The 17501-nt window shown below is 41.1% G+C and overlaps 1 protein-coding gene across 5 annotated transcripts in view; it reads left to right on the forward strand.

Annotated features, from left to right (window-relative positions):
• Positions 1-17501, forward strand: part of EVC (EvC ciliary complex subunit 1) — a 98041-nt gene that overhangs the window by 32921 nt on the left and 47619 nt on the right. For 4 of the 5 annotated variants that reach the window (XR_012904381.1, XM_006128200.3, XM_006128202.3 and 1 more), the window contains 4 exons: positions 3302-3460; positions 7203-7419; positions 8856-9001; positions 14321-14419. Coding sequence is in view for 4 of the 5 variants with exons in the window: in XM_006128200.3 (XP_006128262.2) it covers positions 3302-3460; positions 7203-7419; positions 8856-9001; positions 14321-14419 (621 nt within the window). In the remaining variant the exon portion in view is untranslated. The remainder of the gene's footprint in view (positions 1-3301; positions 3461-7202; positions 7420-8855; positions 9002-14320; positions 14420-17501) is intronic. The other variant, XM_006128204.3, reaches the window with a different exon arrangement.

The following is a 17501-nucleotide window of genomic DNA, read 5'->3' on the forward strand; positions in this document are numbered from 1 at the left end:
AACAGATAGCTGTCTCTAGCGCCACTCTGCCCCCTGCTGGCCAAATGGGGTTATAGCTGTCCTAGTCATCATCTCGGGTCCTTTGCTGTCCCCCTGTAGTCATTTAGCAGTATGATGGTCCCTCTTGCCAGATCGCTTCCTTTCCATTTTATGAGAAACAGTTTAATTCCAGGCACATCCCATTGTCCGAGCACAACTAAAGCCTGACCTTGCTTTAAGTTATATGAAGAAATTGCATACCAAATTTGATGGTCCTGTGTCTTACCATTTAGGAGGAATTCTTGAACAAATGGACTCAGACAGAAATGTGAGTTTCTGAGCAAAATATATAATAAGATGATCTCATATCTTTTGAGCTACCAGGGGTCCGTCTACACAGCAGGGCAAAAGTCAAATTAAGATATGCAACTTCAGTTACATCAGTTGCATAGCTGAAGTCGAAATAGCTTAATTCAGCTTTTGTTGCTGTCTACACAACAGAAAGTCGAGAACACTCTTCCTTTGACTGCTATTACTCCTCATGAAATGAGGGTTACAGGAGTCAGAGTAAGAAGTCCTCCAACTCAACATTATTTTGAAATAATGGCTTGCTGTGTAGACACGCTCATTGTTTTTTTGGATAATGTTAGTTATTCCAACCTAATGCTGCTGTGTAGACGTACCGTAAGAGAATTGGTTATATATCTTGAAAGTTTACTGTTTCACTTTATGCAAAAGATATTTCAGTAAACAATGGCAATGCAATGAAGGCCATGAGGGCAGGGGACTGGACTCAATGACCTCTTAAGGTCCCTTCCAGTTCTATGAGTTAGGAATTTGGCCTGTAATATTTTGCCTTACATCTGAGGCTCACTTGTAGTGTGTAAAGTATGTACCCTTAATAGAAAAACTTTTTCAGTTGATATATAATTACAGTGTTACTAACACCTCAGTAACTCTTCTGGCTACGCTGCTTTGTGCAGTGTAACACATTTAAAGTGCTTTTAAATGCAAAAATATAATTTGACTGTTGACATTTGATCCTCCTGAAATGATAATTTTTCAGTTCAGTAGCACCGCTGTGTCAAAACTAATTCCTAAGCCAGGAAACCTGGAGGTGGAAAAACATCCTATTTATTTAGTCTGCTGGAAAATAAGAGGAGAACCTCTCAGACTGTCTTCCCCCCCCCCCTTTTTTTTCCAGCATTTGAGTTAATTTAGTGTTCATGAGTATGAAAGACCTGTCATACGGGCTGGCTATATATAAAGTTCCCACACTGATTTGCCAGTGCATTTCACTCCTGACTTGAACAGCCCATCTATGCCAGCCCTGGGCCTCTGTAACAAAGAAACTGACAGTCATTCCGACATGTCTGGTACTTTGTGAAATGTGCTAGCATGAACTTCTATGATTTTCTATTTAATCTCTGCTCTTTTTATTTGATAGCAAGTGTCCAGCTGATAGTGGTAGAAGCATGTGACATTTCTTGAGAGCCCATAAAAGTAAATTCTTTAAATAAGTTATTGGTTAATATTCTACAGAATTAGTCATGTGTGAAACTGATTTTATTACTGTCATGTAGCCTGGCTTAGCTCCACAAGGGACAACATTAGCTGATGTAAATTGTCATTTAATGGAGTTATAATCATTTACATCAGATGGGGATCTGCCCCAACGTATGGAGTTACTCATCTCCTCATAATTACTATGCTATGGAAAGATTCTCATTGACTTCAGTCCCAGCTAGATCAGGTCCATGAAGAGCTTTTTTCTTCCCTCAGTGCAGTTTCGTTTCTCCTTTCCTCACCATACACAGAAGAATGGTACCTTCAAAAAAGCACCTAGAATTTCCAAGTACAATTCTTGCCTGTTTTGGAAGAGAGTTAGTAGCACAAGTCTCATTGAAAGTCAAGAGCCATTCACTATTCACAATCTCCCCCTTAATTATTATTACCATTACTGAGAAATATGTATGATGATAACACCTAGAGGTCCCAGTCAAGATGGGGGCACCTTGTGATGCAGTAATATAAAACCATTAAATGGATGGATACTGCAAGATCCAGGCTCCTGTCGTGGAGAGCTTACAATATAAGGCCCCAATTGTACAGATGTACAAATGCTTAGCTTTATATATGTAAGTGGTCCCATTGAAGCCAATGGAATGACTCATGTGTATAGAATTAAGCTTGAACATGAGTTCTACAGAATCAGAACCTAAAGCTGGTTATCTGTAGGTGGACCATATAACTTCCTAAACCACATTATATGCTGATAATTTCTGAGATGCTAATATAATGTTTACAAACTAAGCAGCTACCAAAACCTCAGCTGGTGAAAACTTTGGAGTTTTAAACTAAAATGTTGCTAGACATGCACAACATTGTTAGTAAAAACTTCAAAAACAACAAAAGGTCTGGTAGTACTTTATAGACTAACAAAACATGTAGATGGTATCATGAGCTTTCGTGGGCACAGCCCACTTCTTCAGACTCTGGTCATCTGAAGAAGTGGGCTGTGCCCATGAAAGCTCATGATACCATCTACAGTACATGTTTTGTGAGTCTATAAAGTGCTACCAGACCTTTTGTTGTTTGTTAAGTTTATCCTGTACAGTCTAGCTTGGCTACCCTCTGAAGATTGTTAGAAAAGTAACTTGTTAGAAAGTGAGGACAGGTTATTAGCCTTTTTTCTGTCTCCAGTACTAATTAGCTTGTCTGAGCCCACTCCCACAGAGGGTAGGAAGGGACACCACCTAGCTTCTTGTAGCTGCAGCTTCATACCCAACCTCAGCCCCGTCCACAGCCTTAGCCCTTGGCCACAGCCCTGCTCCTGGCCCCAGACCTGTCCCCAGCTTCAGGTCCAGCCTTGGCCCTTTACCTCTGTCCATGTCTGCCATGTTCTTGCTCCCAGCCCTCGCTACGAGGTGGGGGGAGGGAGGGCAGTGACCCTGAAAAGTCTGGGGGTCTATTGAATTAGCCTGTTTTAGTGTGTTGTATGTGGAGAGTTTTTTTAAATGTCAATCATAAAATTATATACACTAACCTCCTCTTATTCTGAAGAGTCAAAATAAGCCAACAGGTACCATATGTGGTATCTAACATTTCAAAAGTGTGAGTTCCCATGTTTCAAAATAAATTTTCATGAAATGGTTTTGCTAAATGGTAACTTTGTAATGGCTTTATCTTGAATTACAATGATTTGCTGCCTTTAGTAGAGCATCTTTGTGTTGTAGGGTAATTAACTTTGCAGGTTTATAAACAGTATGATTTTTTTTAAAAAGGCGGAAATAGTTGACGTGTTTTAATTCTCACTCTGCAGATGGAAGCATTCTGGAAACAGGCAGACAAAGCTGAGCAATTTCTCCTGAACCAATCAAATTGCTCAAGTGCCAAAAGAGGAAAGATAATGATGAATCTGACTGAGAGAATGATTGCAGTAGAAGGGTTATTAAGCCAGTCTCAGGATTTGCAGGCAATGGTAAAGTACAAGAAGAGAGAAAGCTGAAGAGACACACAGTCAGTCCTAACTCAAAGCATGATGCGAATGTACAATGTTTATATCAGAGTTTATGACTTAGGTAGACAACTTACTAACTGTGACCTGTTTACTTTGAACTGTTATTAGGAGACTAGCTTTCTTGGTAGTTTGTAAAAACTCTTCAGTGAGTGACCTCTCATCACTTTGATTCTGGCTCTGCCAGATTTTAACGTGTGCAGTGAGCACACAGCAAGAACAATGCTTCCCTTTCCTAACAGGAAAGGGAAAAATTGATCTGAGCACTGAAATATCTTTTTAAAGTGTATTTATTCTACCATGCCTGATGGCCATACTTCAAATTAAGAAGGGTTCTGTCTTGAGTGCTCTCCTGTTTTAATTTGGAAGATGCTGAACAACTCCTAGTAACCTGGACTTGAGAGATGAAGCAATAACATTTACAAGCGTATTCATTTTAATGCAACAAAAAGCACCTACAGTTACACATAATTAACATGTCAGTGGGCCAGATCCTTCTTAGTTACAAGGGGTATTCATTTGGGGTAACTCCACGGATGTGATTGGAATTATTTTAGATTTACAGAAAAATAAATTAGATTTGAATCTAGCCCACAATGGCCATTGAATGCATTTTTTACCTGTACAACATTTAGTGGTTAGTAGCTAATGATTTATGATTGTGTAATATAGGATTCAAGTAAAACAAATGATCCACATTGGCAAATAATTAGAGTAGATTAGATTATCTCACTGCACCATGGTTCACTGGGCTTCCATACATGGGCTTTCCTCACTTGTGCCTCGTTCAATATGAAGTGTACATTCTATGTATTATTTCTTATTTTGGACCCAACATTTACTAAGTTTTTCCTACTTACGTAACCTTCATGGGCCTTCTAGCTGTTTGGAGAAGGGCCACCTTCTCCTTTAGTTTCAGTATCTGCTAATGGTCACCCTGTCATGCATCTGGAGAGGCTCACGACCACAAGTGCCTGCATTAGCGTAGTCTGTCAAAAACAGGACAGACATTCCTTATTCCTAGTGTTTTATATAATTAGATTTCATCAACTCTGTAACAAATATGAACTCCTGTATCACTATAGCAGTTTTACCACAGAGTCACAGATAATCCCCACAAAGTTCCCAATTTATCTTGCCATCCAGGCAAGCTGGACTTAGTGATTCAGTCCATTATGCCAAAAATCACACAATATTCACATTGCTTCCAGACTGAAGAGAGCAGTTACTTACTCCTGATCAATTTGTATCTTAGACCGTACACCAAAGACAACACCTGTAGCCAATCCTGTAATAACTATGTAAAGGTTTATTAACTAGGTAAAAAGAAAGGTTAAAGCTAGTAAACATATACACAAAGGAACCATCCATGATTCCTAAAGATGACAGATATGGTAATCTGTCAATTCAAAATATCCCCAGGAGAGACCGAGGGATTGCCCTTGAGGATCTCTGTGTTCATTTAATGGCTCTGGCACTGTGAGAGTCAAACAACAAAGAGATGACAAATTTTGTCCTTCCTGCCCATGAGATGAGCTTCCTTGATGGTAGCATTTCTAAGGTGTAATAGGGCCATTCACAATCCTTTGTACTTGTGATGTTTCTCAATGGCCCATTTCATCTTGATAGGCCTGCTTTATAGGGGGCAGAAAGATAGAGAATTCCCATACCTGGGTTCTCCATTCATCTGAAGAAGTGAAAGAAGAAGTGAAAGAAGAATTATAGTCCATGAAAGCCCAATAATGGTGTCAGCAGAGTGAATATGTGGACAAAGCTGGCAGCGGCGTTTGTTGCAAGGGAAAGTACCAGGGTTGATATTAGTGTGGTATGTCCTGTGGTTGTTGGTAAGAATCATCTTGAGGTTGGGTGGTTGTCTATAGGAGACTATGGGTCTGTCTCCCAGAGCTTCCTGGAGTTTAGTGTCCTGTTCCAGTATAGGCTTCCCCACCTCTAATATCATTAACTCACTGGCATTCACCTTCCTTCCCCTCCCCCCCCCCCCCCCCCCACATCTCCCTTCTGTTCTGTAATGTGATTTGTCCTTTTCATGTGTGTTCATTTTTTTAAAATTGTATCCTTTGGTATATATGGTTGTGACTATTTTCTTCCATTATTTGATCTGAGGAAGTGGGTCTGGCCCATGAAAGCTCATCATCTAATAAACCATCTTGTTAGTCTTTAAAGTGCTACATTGTCCTGTATTTTGTTTTTTTAAGGTTTTTGAAGGTAAGACTAACAAGGCTACCCCTCTGAAAAGTTCAGAGCAAACACTTTTAAACTTATAGGGTGCGTCTAGACTGGCATGATTTTGTGCAAAAATGATTGCTTTTGAGCAAAATCTGGCCGCCTGTTTACACTGGCCGCGAGTATTTGCGCAAGAACACTGACTTTGTAATGTACAAAATCAGTGGTTCTTGCGCAATACTCTGACGCTCAAGTATTCTTCCATGTTAATTTCTTGCGCAAGAAAGCCCGATGGCTAACATGGCCATCAGAGCTTTCTTGCGCAAGAGAGTGTCTACATTGGCACGGATGCTTTTGCGCAAAAGCACATGTCAGTATAGACGCTTTCTCGCGCAAATACTTTTAACGGAAACACTTTTCCATTAAAAGTATTTGCGCAAAATCATGCCAGTCTAGACACAGCCATAAAGCAAAGCATAAATATTTCCTTGTAGCACTGAATACAACCGTTACAAGTAAAATTAATACTTACAAGCATATCACAGAGTCTAATCACTAATTACAGTCTTTTGCCTCTGTTGAGCAAAACTAACATAACAGTTAAGCTCAGGGCTGGATTACCCAATAGGCAGACTAAGCACATGGTTAGGCACCAGCAAAGCAGGGGCACCAAAAAAAAAAAAGGGAGATTTTACGGTATAGTATTGTTTTTATTTTGATTTACATATGGGGGGCACCATAATCTTTTCAGTGCTTAGGGCCTCTAAAGGTCTTAATCCGGCCCTGGTTGAGCTGGTTTGGTTTCCAGCTATAAGTTTGTCAGCTCTTAAGAAATGCCTCCTGCCTTGACTAGAGCTGGCACTTGGTTTCCCAGCCTCATGCACCCTCTCCATTTTAAGCCATTGTATGAACCATTTGCCTAAAGAGCAAGATTTCTTAGATGGGCTATGAACCTGGGTTTCCTGTGCCATAGTGTAATGTCAGCTGACAGTCTGTAATGGCTTTTATTTGTCAATACATTTACTGAGCTACACAGTTTTATATACATTCAGTAATCTCAGTGTACTGGGATTCACTGTACAATGGTATTATAGTCCTAGAGCAATGTTCATTCTTTAAATGAAAGCTGACCAGCTTGGCAGTATTGTAGAAAAAAAAATATTTATGGCTTGTCCTTTTGCTCCATCTAGTGAATCTTTTCACCTTCAACATCAGTCAGTGCTTAACATTGAAATGTGTGATGCTAATTTATTATTGACATTGCTTCATTAATTTTAGATTTAATTTCATTCCTTAAGGAGCCAGCAAGCACTGGATGGAAAATGTAGACCGCTTTGCTTGACTCCATCTAGGATGCGAGTGCACACACAATCAAATGAATGGTTCACTGGAGTATACTTTGTTTAGTGTCACTGGTTTTGTCTGTTGCATCATTCAGTATTGATTGGGTTAATGAAGGCCTCAGCATATTGCAGAGATTCAGTACTGATGTTTTTATATTGTATTTTTGTTTTCTTTTCAGGATATTCAGGAAAGAATATTTAATTGGGAGCTAATGGCAAAAAAGGTCGATTTTTTGAAGACAAAGATACAAGTAGAAAGTAAATGTAGACTAGATGCTGTAGCTGGCATTTTGGACCAGTTAGCTATAAAGAGCAACCTCTCTGTTGCACAGAAGGAGGAGCTATTAACAGGCCTGCACAAGGCCTTCTGGGACCAAGTAGCACATTGCAATAATGGTATGTTTTAAACAGTTATTTTGGACCTTCATCTTTAAAATTCATTGACCTACAAGCTTCATTTTGTTATTAACTTGTCTCACTTTGCCATAACAGTAGATGAAATTTCATTCTTTAAAAGTATGCTAATGGACAAACAAGGAATGTTGGCCCACCCAGATGCTCAAAGGAATGGAAATGAGGAGCCTAAATACTGTGGAGGCTCTGGACTGCTGTTCTTGGGGGATGGGAGGGGGCATATGCTCTGGAGAAGGGTGTAAACCCAGTGGTTTTAAAAGTTTTTTTTTCTCATGACCCAGTTGAAGAAAATAGTGTGATGCCTGTCACCCAATATAGTTTGACTAGAGTGTGGGCTCCAGGGTGGGGCTGAGGATGAGAGCTTTGGGCTGTATGAGGGGGCTGGGGCAGGAGGGGTTTATCTTGAGCAGCTTCCAGTCCGCAGTGCAGCAGGGGTGCTAAGTCAGGCTTCCTACCTGTCCTGGCACTGCAGACCATGCTGCTCCCCAGAAGCAGCTAGCAGCAGGTTCCCAGCCAATGGGAGGGCGAAGCTAGTGCTCAGGACAAGGGCAGTGCACAGAGGCCTATACACTCTCCCCCCTCCTCACCAAGGAGCTGGGCCTACTGCTGGCTGCTTCTGGGGTGCAGCACATTCTGCGGTGCTAGGACAGCCACATAGCCTGCACTGGGTAAATTTTTATTAAAGACTTTCAGATGACTAGTCAGAGAATTTCTGTTCATCAGCAGCCCGAAGTTTATAATAAATTAGCTCTGGGCATGACTAATGTGCAGATTTGTATGTAATGTGCTGTTTTATCTCTTCACAGCAAGGAACGTAACATAGCTCAAACACCTTGGTAGGGCTGCAGCATTGCTGCCACAATAGAACATTAATGTACTGTATTAATCTTTAGTTTCATGAGTTTGGTGGAGGGTTAGTGAATTATGAAGGTATCTGTAGTACTTTTGAGGGGGTTGAATGAATATCAAATGAAAAGACAAAGGTGAGAGAGGGTTGTTTGTTTATAGTCACACAGGTGTGCATGTTCCACACACACACACAAGCTCTGGAGGGCAAACTCATCTGGAGCTGTGAAGGGTCCAAAATTAGACCCCAAATGTCTCAAGCTGGCACACAGAACTAAACAAAAAAAACAGTGTATACTGAAATCTTTCCCTTAAGATTTGTCCAAGATCCCACAAGAAGTCAGAGGTACAGCCAGGAATAGAACCCTGAAGTCCTAGTAGCCAGTCGGGTGCCCTATTCATTAGACAGTGGTGCCATCCCTACAATATAATATATTTATTTAAAAAATATAAATAGAATTGCTTGAATGCAAGCTTTTTTATCCATATTTAAATCATAAATGAAAGCTCATACACTTATTTTCCCCAAATTGTATATTTCTGTGTTGTAACATTCACATTTTCTGTTGCAGACTGTGTCCAACAAAGTAAAGACCTGATCATAAAACTCCTGGCATGTCGTGCAAGAAAGACAGAAGAGCTCAAAGAAGCTCATGAAAATCAACAAGGAGATCTCAGTAAAGCTCAGAAAATAAGGGATCTTGATGAGTTTCTGAAGGTGACTGTATAAAGATTGATATTCACAATCTGGTTTGTTTTAGGGCTCTGGTAACATTTTGTAAGGCTCTCTGTCCAATGGAACTGCCATCCTTTGTCCTTTGACACCGTCACAGTAGCCTAGGGCACAGGATGGGGAAAAGGCCTGTCTAGCTTTGTTCCAGAATACTAGAGTTGCTTGTTAAAGTTTTAAGCCCTCTTCAAGATTGGAACTTAGCCACCTCTTGCTTGCCTGGGCAGCTATTATGCTCCTAGCTCAAGTATAGATTTCCTGTGTGACCTGAGGCACATCACTTATGGTATGTTTCCACTACGGGGTGGATTGATGCTGCAGTGATTGATCCACCGGGGGTTGATTTAACAGGTCTAGTGAAAACCTGCTAAAATCAGCTGCCACTTAATCTCCCATTGATTCCAGTACTCCATAAGAACGAGCTGAGTAAGGAGAATCAACAGGAAAGTTTCTTCTCTTAACCGAGGATAGTGTGGATTCTGTGATATATTAATCTAAGCTATGTTGATTTGAGTTACACTAGTAACATAACAGATTGCATAGCTTAGATCAACTTGTCCTCAGTCTCTGTGGCTCAGATCCCCCTCATGTAATCCAGAGAGGATAATACTTATGATATGTTGTCTTTTTGGATTTTAAGTTTTTCAGGGCAGGAAATCTTTTATTTTGGATAGGTACAGCACATGGCCTGGCAGAGCATGTTTAGAGCTTCTTATGTGCTAATGTAACAGTACTAATAGGCTATGTCTACACTGGTAGATTATTGCGCAAGAACAGCCATTCTTCCGCAGAGCGTCCACACTGCCCGCCTGCTCTTGCACAAGAAGATTTACAGTACGACATCAGAGCAGAGGGCTTCTTGCACAAGAGCTATGCTCTTTTCTAACAGGTGTAAGCCCTCTTGCGCAGTAGCTCTTGCGCAAGAAGACAGTGTGGACATGCTGCAGGGGTTTCTTGCACAAGAAACCCCTATGGCTAACATGGCCATCAGAGCTTTCTTGCGCAAGAGAGCGTCCACACTGCCGTGGATACTCTTGCGCAAAAGAACATGGCGGTGTGGACGTGTTCTTTTACAAGAACTCTTGCGCAAGAACCCGCCAGTATAGACACAGTCATAACGAATAATAGAGCTGTGGTTGCTTCTTCCATCGCTGTAGTACTGCAGCAAGGGGGACTCTCATACTCTGTCCACAATCCAGAGAAAGTCCATGAAATGATGCCATAAAACTTCCACAGTCAGCAACACACAAAGGGAAGAAAAGGAGGCAGGGCTAAGAGTTGGCCTACACTATTGAGCCGTGGTGTCCAACATGCTAACTGCTAACCACATGTGGCTATTTGGTCAGTTGAGTGTGGCTAGTTGGCTTGAACATCGGGGCTACTTGACTAATTGAGTTTAGCTAATTCTCTATAGCAATAGCCACTCTGCTTCTGAACTGGTTGGACACCATGGCTATAAGGTTAGGTCAACATAAGGTAGCAGACGTCGATTTAATTATGTCAGTGCACACACTACAGCCTGGCTCTTGCTGATGAAAGTGCTGACATAATTAGACTTCTGCCTCTCTTGAAGGTGGAGTTATGTTGGTGTAGTTAGGGCAACACAGTGTCTATGTAGCGACTAAGGGTTACTGACATGGGCTGTTGGCTGTCATTCTTCTTAATTCCATGTTGGAACGAAAGCCCAGGGCAGGGGAGGAGACAAGGAGAGGACTCCAGCTAGAGGCCTGTTGCCCCTGGGCTCCCAATTTGGTGGCAACCAGGCTCTGGGCAGGAAGCAGGAAACCAGGAGCCTCCATGCAGCAAGTGGGGAGCTGGGAGCCTCTGTTCAGCCACTTAACTTCCTGTCGAGAGCTGGGAGCCTTGGTGCAACCTTTGCGTTCCTGCTGGGGAGCTGATAGCAGGGGAGGGAGGAAGCCGTGGTCCTGGCAAGGATCAAAGAGGTGCGGGGAGCCGAGAGCAAGGGGGCAGTCAGCAAACTACATGCTGAGCAGTGAACTACATGGTGAGCTGAGAGCTGGGACTCTTGAGTCCCTCACACTGCTCCTCTTAAGTTGGCAGAAGTGCTCCTGGTGAGGACATGCACAGCCAACAGAAGGAGGATAAAGTGGACATGAACTACTGCAGTAATTACTGTGCTGACTGTAAGTCGACCTAACATAGATCGACTTACATTTGTAGTGTAGACATGTCCTACTGCTGTACGGAGTGAAAGTCCTGGTGTTTGCTTCCCCAGTTTCAGCATGGAGTTAAAGAGCTGGCAGTAGAGAGGGACTGAAGCCTGACTCCTCCCAGCTTACCACCACAGGAAAACCCATTCCTTCTGTTGCCTCCCCCTCAGACCAATTACAGGAGACCAGCACAAGTCAGGGAAGACTATTCCACAAGTGAACCTATTCCACAAGTGATCCACCAGCTTACCCACTCCCTACCATCACCCATCTCAATAAACAGTCTGCTACCACCAGTGGCAGCAGAGGCTGTAGGGTGATCTGCCTACCTACCACACTAGTGCTGCTGTGAGGAACAGCTATTAGGTGGGGGAGACATCCAAAGAAACCCTTCTTCAGTACTGGGCACAGAGAAGTTTGGTTGGCCAAGAGGAGTGAGAGAGATGACTCTGGTGTTTGGAGAGTGGAAGGATTGATGGATTTGGGAAAGGAAGAGCATGGGATTCAGTCAAGATAGGATACCTTTCTAGAAGATATGCTTTAGTCAAATAAATGTTATTGGTTGTATGGGCTGTATTACACAGGACATTAGAACAGATAATCGAATGGTGCCTTCTGGCTTTAAATTTTATGCTGAAAGCTCACAGAGTAGGGGAGACTATTTAATTGTCACATGAGAAGATAACTGTGAATAATTTTAGCTGCATGCCACTTGGTGGGGCATGCTGCTTTGAATTAATGTTAGCAGTAGTTCATGGATACTTTGGCTTATGACATATCACTTTGATAAAAAATAATGTAATCTTATAGCAAATCTGGCAAAAAGTTAAGTGATGTTACCAGAGTCATGAAACCCTAATCGATGAAAGCATCATGACTTCTGTACTTGCAGAGAACTATAGAATTACATTATTTTAATATTAATCCTCAACTATCATGGAAAGAAATGATTTAAGGACATAATTTCTTCTTAGGAAGGTTCCTCCTCACAATATTAGATTGTTCCATGAATTTAAAAATCAGTTTAAATGTAAAAACTCAGCTAGATTGTGAGAGATTTTTCCATTACAACTAGCTGACAGATTTTGCTGATCTCAATGCTACAACTTATTGCAGTTCAAGCTTTATAATTGCATTGCGTAAGTTAGATAATGTAATTGCTATATTTTGGCTGCAGTGCTTCCTTGACGAAGTTTGGTTAAAGAACACTCTCCATAATGCATAGGGGAAAAAACATCACTGTAGGAACAGGCTTCCAGCCATTTAAAACAGATGTAAAATCTGTAATGGCATTTTATATCTCCGTGGCTCTTTGTCTTGAGCAAATGTAAACAGTTAATATCATTATGCAGTTTGCTATCCGCTAGACCCTTTAATATTTGTTTGTAATCCTATCTAATGGACCTCTTGGTAGACACCCAGAGCAGATTAAATTAAATTAAGAAGTTTTGTATTAAAGCTATCTTCTGCAAAAGGAAGATAATTCAATTGTGCAAAGAAAATGTCTTCATTTTTACATACCATAAACTTATAAATAACTTGGACATCTAACCCATAATTTCCATAGTAAAAGTTACGACAATGATACGTTTGTTGAACGCTAGGAGGGAATTACAGCTGTTTGGAAAACTGACATAGAATCGTATTATGTAAGTGATTCTAATTAATGGCCCAAAACACGACGTGTCTACAACCACGAGCTATTCAAAATGTGTACAGTCCATCTTTACATTTTTCTACAGCCTCTAATTCCTACAGTAAGCTTGGTGTAAACTTTAACTTTACAGATAGCAGCTCTCCTGTTTCTGTGATAACTACTAAGGGTGTGTGGTCAGGTTTTATTCCCCACTGATGCAGGTTTCTGGGGGGATATTGGGGTGGCCCAATCCATGATGTGATCTGATTATTGGATGGAGTGCTCTTCTTGATGAACTTTAAAGACTAACAAGATGGTTTATTAGATGATGAGCTTTCGTGGGCCAGACCCACTTCCTCAGATCAAATAGTTTATTTTGAAAGAAATAAATAATAAATAACAATTTGATCTGAGGAAGTGGGTCTGGCCCACGAACGCTCATCATCTAATAAACCATCTTGTTAGTCTTTAAAGTGCTACATAGTCCTGTATTTTGCTTCAGCTACACCAGACTAACACGGCTACATTTCTATTACTATTCTTTTTGATGAAGGCAGTTTTAAGCGTGTGAAGCTGTGTATCCCAGACTTTTGCCTTGGAGCACATTCTGTGGTGTCTAAGTGCCTCCAACACCATCTACTATAAAGAACTCAAGAAAGACCCCATATCACAGTTCACCTAAGAATTGAAGAATACCATCAAATCCTTCCCCAAAAAACTCAAAGAAAAACTCTATCACCTCATCCCAGGGGTGGCGAACCCATTTAACAAAGAGAGCCGAAACAGTGGAAAAAATGCAAAGAGCTGCACCAGAAAAAAGGCAACAACAACAAAAAAAAGCCCTCCTTCCGTCCCTTCTCCCTCCCCCCTCCCCCCAATTGTCAAGGGGAAAAAAAGGAGACTGCCCCTTTAAGAAACAAGCTTAGGCTTTTTGGCCATATCAGTCTCCCATTGATGGCTGCTATCTTAGGCGCCATTTTGAATCGCCGCCCCAGTGAGCATAGGGAGGCCGGGGGCTATTGGAGGGGCGTTCAGGAGCAGTTTCACAAGCCGCACTTTTGGGGGAGAAGAGCCGCGTGTGGCTTGCGAGCCATGGATTGGCCACCTCTGTTGTATTTGCTCTCCACAACATAAACATGGGAACCTAGACAGACTCACATAATACCTGGCCATACTTCTTTCTAAAGGATCATCAGAACTCACAGAAACGGTCCTTCAACCACTCAGCACACAAAAGCTGAGTTTCCTGCCCAGGTGATCTTATTAATGACCCTTTGTAAGTGCATAGCCACTATCATTTCAGTGACCTTACTTCCCTCTCAGGTGGGACAGCATGCTGTTTTTCCTTGCTAGCTCTTACAGTTCTTGGATTCCTGATGCTGTCAAAATGCATCCTTGATTTGTTTAGCAGTCAATAGCTTTCATTCCAACAATGGTTTCCACTATTTGAAAGATATATTTTTACAAGATTTTTCCCTATTTTGTATCTATTAATCTTAGGCCTTCCATGAAATGTTAGAGAAGCAGAGACAGACACTGCATGATCTTGAAGAGGAGGATGACTTCCGAAGCACTGAGGCCATTGCAGAGCTCTATCAGGTGACCTGTTGATTTCTGCTAGTGTCTGCAAAAAATCTGAAAATCTGCAGTCCAGTTATAAAGACTTCAGACATAGAAATGTCAGAGATTTATCAGTTATTAGATACTGTGCAGCATTCAAAAGACTAGGTTAGTACACTAATAGACTTGGGATTTAGTCTTTCCCCTTGGGAGACCTGGATGTCACAACTGAAAATGAATTTGGGCTCCTCCTGCTCTGTGGTGAATGTGGAATTCCTATCACTAGATGAAGAACACACGAGACTTATTCTCTGAGCACAAGTTAATTCTTAGTAATGTAAGGGAGAATGTTCTTTTGTAGACTTTCAGAATTTTTCCTGTCTTAAGTAACCACACACTTGGATGTTTCAACTAGAAAAGGTTACTTGCACAATCTCCAAGGGATAATTAGAACTAGGAAACATTGTTAACCACATGCCTACCCTGCCACTTTACCTTGGTTTGCATCCTGTTTGCAGAGTCCATCAAATGAGACAGCTGCTCATGTCATAGTGGACCACCTTGCTACAGCAACCTACCACCTTGTAACCTGCTACCCTTCTTTTGGCTTGCAGTATTCAGCTAAGAGTATAGCCAAGTGGTGAATGCATCAGCCAGGGGGCCCTGTGATCATACCAGCAAACAGTGCTTTCAGCAGGAATGCAGGAGTGCAAAATATAAGACAGAAAAGGGAAAATGTATCTGGTGCCTTAATACTTTGTACAAAGTGTTAGGGTGACCCCAACCATAAAACGATAGGGAAATTAGGTGAGGGTTCTTGATTTAATGATAGAGTTTTTGTACTGAGTTAATGTATTACATTAGATTATTGACAGTGTTGGTTCAAACACATTTAAATTAATATTTTGATTTGTAATATTTTGCATGTTTTGGTCTTACTAATTGGAAATTGTTGCTACTGGTGAAGTTTTCATGCTTTGTTATCTTATGTGCATGTGCGAGGAAAATTAATGCTATCTAATTGGAGGGTTTCTTTGTTTTTTATTATGTGCAGTTATGGCTAGAAAAGCTGTAATGATTCCTTCTCACCCAGCAGTCTTGCTCTCTCTGCATACTCATATCTGCTTATTTTTAATAACAAAAATAAGTTTTTATTATTTTTTTTAATTGTTAGCAATTCTGATTCTACACTGCTATAGGTGAGTGAGCTGGTTTCTGCTCTGACATGCATCATCCTTAGAATTGTTATTAAAGGCTTTGTGTTTATATCTGTTAAAACTACAATACATTTTTTTAGTTTTACTGCTATAACCTCCATTATGGACACACTTATTCTGGTGGGAGAGGGGTTTTTTGGGGGTGAGTGTTCTAAATATGGGGTTAAACCCCTTAAACTAAACTGAAAAAGGCCACTCTTACACCAGAACAATTGTGTCTATGCAAGGGTTATATCAGTATAATTGTATTGAAGATAAGTTCCACATGCAGGCAAAATTCTGTTGTTTTCAGTTATATTTGTGCAAACCCACTGAAAACAATCTTGCCAATCACTTTTTGGCATAAAACAACACGGATTCAATATGGCAGAGTACCCCTGCTGTTTGGATTCTTCTTGTCTTTTGGGCAGGCAGAAGTGACCTAGGCCTGCAGAGACCACTTTAGCCATTAGGCTGGAGGAGCCACTGAGTAACTTTGCTGCTGCACCACAGAATGGGGTGGAGGGATCTTTCAGTGTTCCCAGTATCCAGTCTGGTTATTAGGGTTTTGCAAAGGTCTCCCAAATGCTCAATAAAACAACCTTTTGGGTGGTGGAAACTCCTTCTCCAAGCGGGGGAGGATAGAGAAGAAACACTGCATGGAGACCTGCATGGACAGTCATTGATTCTTCCCTCACCCTCATCCCCTCTGAGAGTGTTTTCATAGAAAGAGATGTTCTGGACCAAATATGCTCATGTCTAGGGATCTGACATCACTAGTAATTGCATATTGAAAGTTGTTCATTTGTCCCTATAATAACGTTGCAAGTGTTGTCGCAATTATTTTAGATCATTTTACCTTCTTAAAAATTATTGTATAGTTTGTTAAAAATGGGCAAAAACCAGCATTGGAGGAAGGAAGATGGTGCCAGAACTCTTACGTATGATTCTTGTATCTATGATCAATAGTTTGTATTCCTGATTATCTGAGGGTACAACATGATACATTTGAGACCCAACTTACTAAAATGCTGAAGACTCAAAACCAAATGAAGTTAATAAGGGCTGTGGCCTGAATAGATAAAGTGCTGTAACTACACTAACTATTCTGAAAAACCAGATGCAGGGGACACTGATTAGTGGATACTTTGGTCTTAATCTCTGTGCCTTAATTTCCAATCGGTAATAATACACACCCTCTCACTGGCCTGTTGTGATGATAAACTCACTAATGTTTCTGAAACACAGAAAAGATCTGGTGCTGAGGTCCATAAAAGAGCCATGAGAAAATTAAATAATTCTGCACAATTTGGACAGAATGCAGCAGCTAAGACATGGAGCCCCATGTTGAATGCTGTGATTCCAAACAAATATGGTGGGATGACACTGTTGGGTACTGGTATATGGATTCTAGGTGTCCACTTCAGATCCAGGCTGGTGACTGCTGATTGCTGCAAGATAATGTATTGCATACAGGATGAACTGGTTCTCAGTTCATAGAGGTCCACGTCACAAAATCATATATCTGACACTAGTCAGAATTTTACACCCACCCCATCTTCTTACTGCAGCCAAAGATCAAATGAGTATGAAGACTGAATTCCCCTCTCAGTCAGAAGGTATTTCCTTGGATTGATGCGCGTAGACAGATTAAAGAAAGGAAGTTTACAGTATATTTGTCTGTGTGTTTAACATAGATTTTAGATATTTCCACCATGACACAAGTGTGTGCAGAATCAGCTAGAGTTCAAAGGCTAAGAATTATAAAGATTATGGCACAACCCATACCTCCAATCTTGGGTCCATTACTAGCCATTTGCACTAGTAGCGCTAGCCTGTCTTTCAACAAAGTCTGAACCAAACTATTGTCTTACTGCTAATCTCTTATTTTATATACTGGAAGTGGGTTCCCAGCCTGCCCTGCT

This window comes from Pelodiscus sinensis, chromosome 5 (assembly GCF_049634645.1).
Source record: "Pelodiscus sinensis isolate JC-2024 chromosome 5, ASM4963464v1, whole genome shotgun sequence".
NCBI classification, from domain to species: Eukaryota; Metazoa; Chordata; order Testudines; family Trionychidae; genus Pelodiscus; species Pelodiscus sinensis.